The sequence below is a fragment of a genome, unplaced genomic scaffold, assembly GCF_019419815.1.
Source record: "Pyrus x bretschneideri cultivar Hongxiangsu unplaced genomic scaffold, Pyrus_bretschneideri_v1 Contig46, whole genome shotgun sequence".
Lineage (NCBI taxonomy): Eukaryota > Viridiplantae > Streptophyta > Magnoliopsida > Rosales > Rosaceae > Pyrus > Pyrus x bretschneideri.
Window position 1 is genome coordinate 634,910 of NW_025999783.1, and position 12,087 is coordinate 646,996.

The 12,087-nt window shown below is 36.6% G+C and overlaps 1 protein-coding gene across 2 annotated transcripts; it reads right to left on the reverse strand.

Moving 5' to 3' along the window:
• Window positions 1-2,872: 2,872 nt before the first annotated feature.
• LOC103966048 (LRR receptor-like serine/threonine-protein kinase RGI1) lies at window positions 2,873-7,090 on the reverse strand. Of its 2 annotated transcripts, XM_048567765.1 has the most exons (3): window positions 7,050-7,090; window positions 3,849-6,835; window positions 2,873-3,595 (listed from the first exon to the last, which is right to left on the reverse strand). In XM_048567765.1, the coding sequence occupies exons 2-3, from the start codon at window positions 6,769-6,771 to the stop codon at window positions 3,072-3,074; spliced, it is 3,447 nt and encodes a 1,148-aa protein (XP_048423722.1). In that variant the 5' UTR covers window positions 6,772-6,835; window positions 7,050-7,090; the 3' UTR covers window positions 2,873-3,071. The 2 variants fall into 2 exon arrangements, with proteins under 2 accessions (XP_048423722.1, XP_009377450.3); XM_009379175.3 differs by having other exon boundaries at window positions 3,849-7,074.
• Between the last annotated feature and the right edge of the window lie 4,997 nt (window positions 7,091-12,087).

Here is a 12,087-nt window from a genome sequence, read left to right on the forward strand (position 1 = left end):
CTACCTTCATGCTATAGGCCGCTTATTACAGCCGACCAATCGGATTGTTCCAGATCTTCTTTTGTTTTAAAAAATTTCCAAAATAAAATACGAAACTAAACACTAACAACAAAATTGTTATCAGGCCACAAAAGCATAATACAACCTCTAACAATAATGTTATCCACAAGAGAGGTAGATTGTATGCCCTCCTATTTGGGTGCTCTTTCCATCTCTTTATATTTGTGTGATCACGGTTAAACCAAGTCAACATTTTATATTTTTATTACTTTTTATCTTATTATCTCTATAAAAAAATAATCTGCCTCCATCCACAAGACACAAAACTGGCCGTAAAGTTTAAGCAGACAATTCATACATGAAATAAAGCTTTGAGGAGCTTTTCTTAGTCCTTGCTTCACCATTAAGAGTATTACAATCAATCAATCACTCGATTTCAATCAGTGGCATCACTTTTTAGAAAGATAATATGTGACTTGTGACCCCTCACCAATCACCATGTGATGACGCCTCACCAATCACCATGTGATGACGCCTCACCAATCATGCTTTCACTTGTCATTCTGTATCTCTATATATGTTTGATCATTTTTCATCAGCTAGTTAAATTTTAATTCAGCTGTTCTTTGGTTTCTGTTTTACTTTACTAGTCTAATCCATTCGCTAGCTAAATTTAGTCCGTCTAATGCAGTCCGGCCTAACAAACATTCCTAGGTACTCATGATATTAATTTGGGTAAATTACAAAAAACCACCTCAACTATTGGATCATTAACAGTTTCATACCTCGTCTTTAAAAAGTTTCAATGTCATACCTTATCTTTCGAATTTGTTGCAATGTCATACCTTCCGTCAGTTTACTGTCAGTTCCTCAGTTAAATGTTGACGTGACATGTGACGTGGCACACTTTCTATTAAAAAATTAATAAAATAATATTAAAAACTTAACAAAAATCATTTAATATTTTTTAAATATTAAAATAATAATTAATTAAAAAAAAACACCATCAGTTTCGTCCCCCCTTCCTGCAACCCAAAAAAAAACCCAGTTCGTCTTCCCCCCGCACCCACCCTCTTCCCTCCTCTACACGCCACACTCCTTAAATCCACACCCATTCCCCACATTTTCTCCGTGCCCAATTTCTCCACCCGTGGAATTGGCGGAAGACGGGAAGAAGACGAATTTGGGTTTTTTTTGTTTTTTGTTTTTTGTTTTTTTCTTCTTCTTCTTCTTCTTTCTTTCTGGGTTGCATGGGGTGAGGGGAGAATGGGGTGGGGAAGGGGTGGAAGACGACGAACTTGAGGCTTTTTTCTTCTTCTTCTTCTTCTTCTTCTTCCTCCTTTCTGGGTTGCAGGGGTGGGGGGAAGATGAACTTGGGTTTTTTTTTCTTCTTCTTCTTCTTCTTTCTTTCTTTCTTTCTTTCTGGGTTGCAGGTGGTGAGGGGAGAATGCGGTGGGGAAGACGAACTTGGGGTTTTTGATTTTGATTTTTTATTTTTCTTCTTCTTCTTCTTTCGGGGTGAGGGTTTTTTTTTTTTTAATTAATTATTATTTTAATATTTAAAAAATATTAAATGATTTATTTTTAAGTTTTTAATATTATTTTATTAATTTTTTAATAGAGTGCCATGTCATAAGCTACGTCAACATTTAACTGAGGAACTGACGGAAGGTATGACATTGCAACAAATTCGAAAGATAAAGTATGACATTGAAACTTTTTAAAGATGAGGTATGCAACTGTTAATGATCCAATAGTTGATGTAGTTTTTTGTAATTTACCCATTAATTTCTAATGAAAATAAGCATCAAGCACTAATTGGACGGTAAGTAGTGGGATTTTTTAATTTAATTAAATTTATTATATAACATAGAAATAAATGTCTATTTATACTTAAAAATAAAACACATTTGTATTTGGATACATAAATGACATATAAATTATAAAGTACTAGAACATATTCAAACACGGTGAACAAGCATATAATGACTATTCATCCAAATATCTAACAATTCTCTTACAATTTATTGAATAAATAAAATGAAAAATTGAATTATATATTTGCTGTCTAAGTAAAAGTCGCGACCTAAACGGACGCCTAGCCTAGACAAATCTATGTGCCATTTATTATTTTTTAAGTGCTTAAAGAATTAATCATAGCAGTGACTAGCAGTTTAGTGCCTAGCAAGACCTAGATGGCGGAAGGTAGGGACTTTCAGTTTTTTATTCTGAATCAAAAATTTATAAACGGTTTTATTTATTTATATTTATTTGAATTTAGATACATGTAGAAAATTTGCACTGCAAAGGTCTTTTATATCGGAAAGTGCTGTGTATGGAAAAGCAGCACAGTAGTCTAATATCTATGGAAAGGTAGTCTGAGTGTAGATTTAGGAATCAATTCTTTCATGCTAATTACCAACTAGGGAATGATGAAAGCTGAACCATAAAGTTCCCAGGCTCCGCCCATTTTTCTACCACGACCACCACACATGCAAAGCAAACAGATTCTCAGCTCACTCTGGGACCCACCCTACAGAATTTTAATTGGTCAAATCATGAATCATTTGGCTAAAGATTTCAGGACACCAATGTCATCTGGACTGTGTTACTAGATTCTGTCCTCTCTGTTTTTGGACGGAAAAAAAAGGGATGATTTCAGGACGATGACTGTTTAACAGGATATTCTGTCCTTGTTAGGGCATGGTCTTACCTGAATGGAGTGAACCGGTTCTGCTCTCGAACCGGTTGTATATTCATGTATCTATATTTTTCTTTATGTAATTAAAGATATACAAGTGGTGATAACTAAGATATCTTGTAACGAATATTGTGCATTCAATGCTAGTTAAGCCTGAATGCATATAATGGCAAAAATACTTGAAAGCCAAGCCTACAACTGTTGGCTTTTTATTTTGCTGCTCTGCATTTGATTATAACAAATATCAAACCTTTTACTTCTTTACATCAGTAACACAAAGAAGTTTTTAAACTGAAGAAACTGAAAAAAAAAAAATGGAAAAAGATCACAATCTTCTGCTTAATTAGCTGTATATCATACAATTAACTAATCACTTGAAACGCATTTTATTGGCACTAGAGGAGGAAGATGAGTAAAGCAATGTGGATGCAGAAAAACTTGTGTCGTTGCTTTTTGCAAACAAGCTTTTGATTGCTGCTGCTGATGATGAGGTTGCCAAAACTCCATTAGGGTTCTTATTTTCGCGCGAGTCATTCGCCGGTGATCCTTTGAGGAGCATATCAACCTTGGCATACTCCTCCCTCTCATGTTTGATTTCTTTTAGCATTGCTGCCACATCTTTCATTGTTGGTCTTTCATCAGGTGTTGAGTTTACACACAACAAGGCTATGCCTAATGCCTGCATCATTTCCTCTATCTCCGATTCGGGTCTCGATAGGAGGCTTGGGTCAAGGACTTCAATGCTTCCCCTCTTCTGTCTTACCCAATCCACTACATGTAGCCCCTCTGGTATTGTTGGATCTATTGGTTGCTTCCCTGTCAAGACTTCCAATACAACAACTCCATAGCTATAAACATCGCTTTTCTCTGTGATCTTCATCATGTATCCATATTCTGAAAATGTGAAGCAAAGTTACTAATTGGTTAAATCACGTATTTGGGAAATATGTCCCCTCGTTGTCTATTTAGTGTCCATCCAGTTCTATTTTGTTAAAACTTTCCCACGGGTCCAACTTATGCAAATTTTACCTAAAGAAAACATGAAAATCGCTTGATTGTTTGTGATTAGACCACTAACAAAGTAATCATTGTAAGACTTAGAGACATATATACGAATTAAGCTGTATGTGATTATAATATCACGTACCAGGAGCAATATAGCCATAGGAACCAGCAACTGTGTTGGAGGACCGAGCGAAATCGCCATCATCAACAAGTTTGGCTAGGCCAAAATCAGCAATGTAAGGCTCAAACTCAAGGCCAATGAGGATGTTATTGGCCTTGATATCCCTGTGAACAATTGGAGGAACACAATCATGGTGCAAATAGGCAATGCCTTGAGCTGCACCCAACAAAATTTGGTACCTAACTTCCCATTCGAAGGCATGCCCTGTCCTCTCATGCAGAATACTTCCCAAGCTTCCATTAGGCATGTAATCATACATGAGCAATCTTGTGTTCTTATTCCAGCAACAACCCAAGAATCGAACAATGTTCTTGTGACGGATTGAGCCAAGTGTTTTGACCTCTGCTGAGAATGAATCACGAACTCCACATTTTTCATCATTACAACATCCATTGTCTGCAGCAACTGTTGTTGGCCAGAGCTTCTTCACTGCAATGACTTCCCCATTGTCCATATCAGCACGGTACACAACCCCAGAACACCCTTTTCCAATTACATTGACATCCACCAGGCATCTTAGCACTTGCTCAACCGAGAAATTTAGCTTCTGGAATGGAGTGAACTGCCAAGTCCATGAGTTCCCCAGTTCTGAATCGTCATCATCTCTGATAGCTCTTTGCGCTCTAATCACTGCAACGATCCCCATAACCACCATTGCAACTGTCAGGGTGATCAGCAATGCAATTGCTAGCTTGAGCCTGCGTGACCGCCTCATTTCATTTTGATTTCTTGTAAGTCCTTTTCGGCCAACGTCACTAAGGAAACACGAGTCGCGGTTTGAAGAGCAAAGGCCTTCATTTCCAGCCAAATCCATTGGTGACAGCTGTCTGAAAAGCTTGTTGTCTGGAAGATAGCCGACGAGTTTGTTATGCGACACATTAAGAGAGACAAGATTATCGAGCCCTGCAAGTGGACTCAAGTCCCCATCAAGCTGGTTATGTGAAAGGTCTAGTATCGAAAGCTTGGTGAGTGCTGATATTTGAGGTGGGATGGGGCCTGACAGTGCATTGCAGCTCAAATTTAATGCGATTTCAAGGGCTTCAATCCTCCCAAGCTCCACGGGGATTGAGCCAGTGAGCTTGTTGCTACTAAGATCAAGCAATTGGAGACTTGAACACAGGCCAAGCGATGCTGGTATCGATCCAGAGAACAAGTTGCTGCTCAGAATAAGCTTGTTTAACGAAACAAGACGAGCCAAGCTCGCTGGTATCTGCTCCGAAAACTGATTAACTGAAACATCCAAGACTTGAAGTCCTGATAGTGATGACAATGTGTTAGGCAGGGGGCCTTCCAAAGTATTGTTGCTCAAGTCTATCATTTGCAGCTCTGTGCAGCTCCCTATCTCATCAGGCACTTGCCCAGAAAGGTGGTTCCCGGACAGGTCAAGAAAGTTTAAGCTCCTAAGGTCTCCAATTGCTTTCGGAATCCCACCAGCAATCCTATTGTTCCCAAGCCGCAACCGAAACAGAGAGCTGCAGTTACCAATACTTGGTGGAATGAAACCCGAGATGTCATTCGAAATCAAAAGAACCTTTGTGAGGTTTTTGAGCTGAAACAAGCCGGCAGGAATGCTACCCGTGAGCGAATTGTGTGACAAGTCTAGTGCTTGGAGACTGCTACAACTAGCCAGAGTTGAAGGAATGCTACCTTCAAGCTGGTTTTGCCAAGCGAAAAAAACAATCAGCTTCGACAACATCCCTATCTCCGGTGGAATCAAACCGGAGATCTGATTGGTGTCGAGCTGCAGCTGCATCAGGTTCGTCAAATCAGAAAGGTTTGAAGGGATCGAACCGGTGACATTGTTGTCACTAATCATAAACTCCTCAAGATTCGACAACCCTCCTAACGACAAGGGTATAGTTCCAGACAAAGAATTTAGAGAAAAATCAATCATTCTCAAGCTGCTACAGTTCCCAATCTCTTCTGGGATTGCACCAAAAAGACCATTTTGCCACAGCAGCAACTGCTGCAGCTTCTTAAGCTTCCCGAGCTCACGCGGGATGGAACCGGAGAGGCTATTTTCGTAAAGAAACAAGCTTACAAGCTCAGAGCAGTTACCTATTTCAGGTGGGATTTCACCAGAGATCATTGTGGTGTAAATAGACAGGGTTTGGAGATTGCTAAGCTTTCCCAACGAGGCAGGCAAACTGCCTGAAACTTGGGTGTCTGCCAACCCTAAGACAGTCAAATTGCTGCAGCCTCCGAGCTCTTCCGGGATTTTCCCACCAATGTATTTGTTCCCTCCTGCTCTCAGCACTTCAAGGCCGGTGAGCTTCCCGAGCTCCGGCGGGATCGACCCTGTTAACTGGTTGTCGAAAATAAGAAGGTTTTTTAGTCCAATGCAGGTGCTCAGCTCGACTGGGATTTTCCCAGTTAGCTGGTTGGAATTCAAGATCAAGTCTTGGAGATTTCGGAGCCTCGAAAAGGTAGATGGGATTGAACCCACCAGAGAGTTTGAGCTGAGGTCGATGACTAGCAGCTCAGTGCAGTCGCTGATGTCGGAGGGGATGGTTCCGGTGAGATTAGCGCCGGAAATTATGAGTTTTTGGAGGGAGGGAAAGGAAGAGAGATTGGAAGGTAGTGGAAGTTCTAGAGGAATGGATTGGATTGTGATTTCGGTGACGTGGCCTTGAGCAGAACATGATATGGCGGACCAGTTGCATGGATTGGAGTGGAGGAGGTTCCAGTTGGAGAAGAAGGAGGGTGGCGGCGAAGCAGAGGAGTGGAGCCAGGAGAAGAGAAGGGTGGCTTCGGGGTTTCCGGCTGAGGCAAAGGCGGATGTGTAAAGAAAAAAAAGGGTGAGACAGAGAAAAACAGAAGAGTGGGAGGAGGAGGTGTAGAAGGAGAAGGATTGCCTCGAGCTGGGCGGCAGCATTGTAAACATTTGCCTCAATTTCCAGACCTTTCTTCTCGGGTTTGCATCATTTGGGTTTTGCAGCCCTCTCTCTCTTTGTTTCTTTCTTTCTCTCTCTGGTTTTTGCGTGTGTTTAGCTTGAACTCAAGCTCCAGGAGCAGTAAACTTCTAGTTTTCTACAACTACACTACACAAAGCAAGGCACAGAACACAAACAAAGCACCTTAAACCCAAATAAACAAATGAAACCATTGCCTTGAGATCAACAAAAATCTGCACCTCCACCACCTTCCACCACCACCCAAGACCTCTCTCTCTCTCTCTCTCTCTCTCTCTCTATCTCTCTCTCTCTCTCTAAAAAGATTGTTTATTTGTAGAAAAATGGAGGGGTTGCTTGGTGGGTTCACGCACAGGTTAAGGAAGAGACAAGAAGGCAGAGACCCATGAAATTATATTATATTAATATTTTGTTTAAAGAATTGTTACTGACATTTTAAAAATCTTATTTTACACTCTAAATCTGCTATAATTAGATAAAAACTACATTTACAAAGAGTGCAAAATAAAATATTTTAAATGTTATTAACAGTTCCTTTTATATATTTCTTCACTACGGTGAGTGTATGCAACTATGCATGAGATGACGAGAAAAAGAGATAGGGTGTTTTATTATTTTAATATAATTTTCACTCCACTGGGTCGGAGAGCAGTTAGCTCGCTCTAACTCCAAGTCAGCGTTGTTTTCCATCTGAGTGGCTAGAGATTTATAAAACAACCAAATTTTATTTAAAGACGTTAAATTTAAAAATTCATCTTCAAGAGATATTGTAGAACAGTCACTCTTTAAATTTAAAGAGCAATTATTTACTTATTAAATATTCAAAAAAAATATAACTTAAGGGTGAACCCTTGAACAAGGAGAAAAGAAAGAGAGAAGGGTGTTTTAGAAAATGAGTGAGTTGGGTTTGAATTGTTAGTAATAAAATATTCTAAATTTGTTAAAATAGAGTGTTGTAAAATATAAAAAGTTAAATTGTGTAGTCAAAATAGTTTTTTAACTTGTTCATTTGCTAGTTTAGCAAAAATTTAGAGCTTCTTTTAGAAATGCTCTGAAGTGAACACCCATTATTTATTTAAAATACACAAACAGACAATCCCCATGCTTACTCTCTTTCATACAAGAAAATTTTAAAGTATTCAGTATTCATGTGGATGCTTCCCGTGTTATAAAATAACTGGAGATACACAAAAAATATATTATTTTTTCTACTTATATTATGACATATAGAGGACCCCCTTAAATACCAGATCGATATTTGAAGAAAATCTCTCATTTTACACATCTTCCTATATAAATTTTTTTTTTTTTATGGCCTTTAGTTACATTTCAATTTTCAACCTCTCTCTCTCATCTATGTATGGTAATCACATTTTTCTCTTTTACCATGTTTCCAAAACAAACGTTTCGTTTGCAATATTAGGAACATGAATTTTGGATCCAATAAAGATAAATTAGTTCTTACTATTTTATCATCGTACTTTTGAGGGGTATTGTTTTTTTGTTTGATATAGGTAAGACAAGTATTAGAGTTCAAAAAAGGTCGAGCATATGTTGGGACCTTGCCATTTATATTAGAGCAATGACATACATTCACATAAACATTGTCCATATTGGACAAGGGTTAGATGAAATGCATATTTTTAACTTTTAGAAAATGTTAAAAAAAAAAAAAAAAAAAAATTATTTTTTGGTCTTTCCATTTTGGGGTGGGTTGAATAGCCGGAATGATCAGTACATATTTTTGAGCAAGATGTATAAGCATGCAAAATGTTCGGATATACAGATCGAATCGTATCAATATTTGAATCCAATTCTCGAATTATAATCTCATTATTAGTTTTAAAATAGCACTGAGGTTCGATTAATATCCGAAATATTGGATAAACCTAAACTTTGATCGAGTTCTGAGAATTGTAATCACCATGCATGCTACCCTTCTTATGCTCATCTTAGTGTGAAGAGACTTGCTTACGTTAAATTTATATATTATGACTCGAGGCTTAGGATTCTCATTGTGGGATTTTGCATGCTCAAAACGCATCCTCTTTCTGTTTTGGTTTAATATCACGGGCATGACATTGTAAACGCTTAAACAATAACATTGCAGGAGAGACACGAACTTCAAACCTCCCAATTCTAACTTTTCCTTCCCCTTTTCAGCTTCCAACCCATCACACAATGTGGTTTTAGGATCATGATAATCATCGTCTAGGTCACCCTTAAAGATTATACGCTATAAAATCAAGCAAATCGAAAATCTTTTAGTCATGTAATGTTATCAAATAAATAGACGAAGTCAAGTAAGAACATGAGTTTTGGTTCGATTCTTGTCGATGACAAATTCAAACAAAATTATTATGGCTAGTCCATAGTGCAACTTAGCTGAATCTTTTACCCCTTTGTGTAAATATATTGTTATGTTAAAAAAAAAAAATTGAATTTCCACTTAGTACATAGTGTAGTAGTATTTTTCTTTACTTGTAAATAGGTGACCTTAAGTTCGATTTCGATTCTCACCAAATGAGAATTCAAACCAAATTATTTTGTATAATTCATTGTGAGTTTTAGCTCATTCCTCCACCCATTAATTTGAATAATATCCTATGTATTAAAAAACATGAAATTCATCGTGATGATAAGCAAATAAATTAGAATTGTCATGAGAAAGAGAAACTAAAAGTAGAAGGTGGCTTGTACTATTTCTATTTGACCAACTTAATTTGGTAATTCCATTACATCCATGACTTAACTAATTTGAACCAAGTCATAAATGGGTCAACTGAAATCCAATAAATATGAATGCAGCTTCATCAGTAGGTCAAACTAATTCAATCTAAAAATTTTCCGGGTAGGCATGTGGTTACTACATGAGCCCTTCAGTCAATGCAATCTTTTAATATTTACATAGTTAATGCAGGCTAGGTCAATCATATGGCTTCAGAACATATAGGTTTTGAAAGAACATGATATATCGTGTATAACAATTCATCATCGATTTATACCATAAAAAGGTTAAGATTGTAGACAAATAGCAGAGAGAGAGAGAGAATGATCAAAAGAGTAATATTAGGTATAAACTAAATTTGCAAACTAAAATATGAGTAACCGATTAAAAAATAAACACACTAATCAACGTTTAAGTAGTAATTCAATCATCAACTTCTATATCAGTTAGTTTACAAAATTTAATCTACAAATTTGATTTCCTTAACATTTCCTCAAAAACCTCATAAAATCCCATGCAGTTCCCTCTAACTCTAATTATGCATGTTTGGCACACAAGCCATAAATGGGTCTCAATATATTAGACCATTTCTGACCAATTACAGCCCCCAGCTGCAGTTTTCACCGCCATCCCATATCAACATGTATTTCTTCACAAGAAATAATATTTTAATTGTCTCTAATCTCTTTGCAAATAACAAGATAATGCAGTTTAGCAACACCCAGAGAGTTCGTGCCAATACTAATACAAATTTGATTGGAAACTCTGTGACAATTTCTGATCGTACACGTGTGAATTGGATGAGTATAGAGTGTGCTGAAGCTGATGGTAGATTGCTAATTCCGCAAACCTTGTGCATGCCAAAACAAAGCCATGCGCATTAAGCGTGACTTAACAATAATAATATACATTAATCCTTTCCTTTTCATTTTTTCTTTCTTTTGGCCTAAGTCATATACACGAATCTAAACATTCTGTATAGTTTATTAAATTATATCTTTTTAATTACCAGTACTGATTATATCTTATTACGCGTTAATATTCGGTTACATAAATTGATATGTACTGTGATTAGCATATTTTTAACTTCTTAATTACTTTTTTATAATTAATCTGACAAATATAAGGGTATCATACATTGAAAAAAGAGATTAGGGTCAGTGTTGCCGTTAGATCCAATGGCATTTTTGAGCTGTACATATTCGTTGTTCAGTATTTTACACAATGAACTCAAGAGTTTTTACTTGTGATCTGTGAATGACATTGTGAAGCACCCCTATAGTTTAATATGTAACATATAATAATATTGCTAAGTTAATTAGCACCTTCAACAATATATTATGCATTATGCGAGTAACCAGCAACATTCAATTTAATGGGAACCCACCTAGATTCATCAGTCAAATTTGATCATACGGTGATAAGCTTAAATAATCTGGCCATACAAGCTCGTCATAAGTAGCTAAAATAAGTTGATTGCAAAGAACTAGAGAAAAAAAAAAAAAGAAAGCCTTTTGAGAATTGTCAATGGTCAATCTAAGAATATTCAACCAATCATACGGTAGAGATGGAAAGATTGATTTTATTATCATCCAAGATAGTTACATCAACTCCTTAATTTCTTAGGCGAATTCTGCAACTGCGGGATGAGAGGCAGGTCGACAAAAAAAAAAAACAAATAGACAAACTTGAAAATTTTAGGAAAAAAAACAAAAGAAAAGGGAAAAATCATCGTCAAAACATTTTTGCCATTGCTAGCGAGTATCTAACGAAGGGATCTTGAGATTGTACCTCGAAAATTAATTTTTTTTAATAAGCTCTTGCAATGTTATTTTTGAAGAAGTTGAGGCTTAACTGTTAATACCAATTGTAGTATGGGAAGTAATTCAAGTACGCACATGAAAAATTACTTTTTTTGATGTGAAATTATACTTTCAATACATTATGTCATATGCGATAAATTTTTAAGTCTAACAAGTGAACAACACAAAGTTGGGAGTGTGGAAAACATATGACCATTGGGCTTCACACGTGGGAGAACTTATTATGATATCATGAAAAAAAATTGAGATCCACCATAAACCAAGTGACAATATGAAAAGTAACTCAACTACTTGTAAGTACATGCAAAATTCTTTTTATTTTTTTATTTTATGTGGAATTCATAATTTCAGTTTTAAAATAAATTTTCGTATCCTCGTACACTCACTCATGTGATGTGATATATCAGTACATGGATGAAATTGGGTTCGAGGTATCACATTCAAATTTAAAATAGAAGTGCTCAAAAACCCAATTATTTCTTCCAAATTCTTCTTCCCAACATTGAACCCAATGTTGTAATTTAGGTAATGATTAGCAAAAGAAAGTTGGGGTGTGTATAGCATTGTCTATTATGGCACGCTCACTTTGTCCTGTGGATTTTTTTTTTCTTTCTTGTATTGCCAATTTACTTTCTATTTATAGGCTTTTGCTAATATCAATTGTCCTAAATCTGTTTTCCCCCCTCTTTCCTTGTGTAAAATAATCATCAAAGTTTTGTAGATATTTTCACTACCAA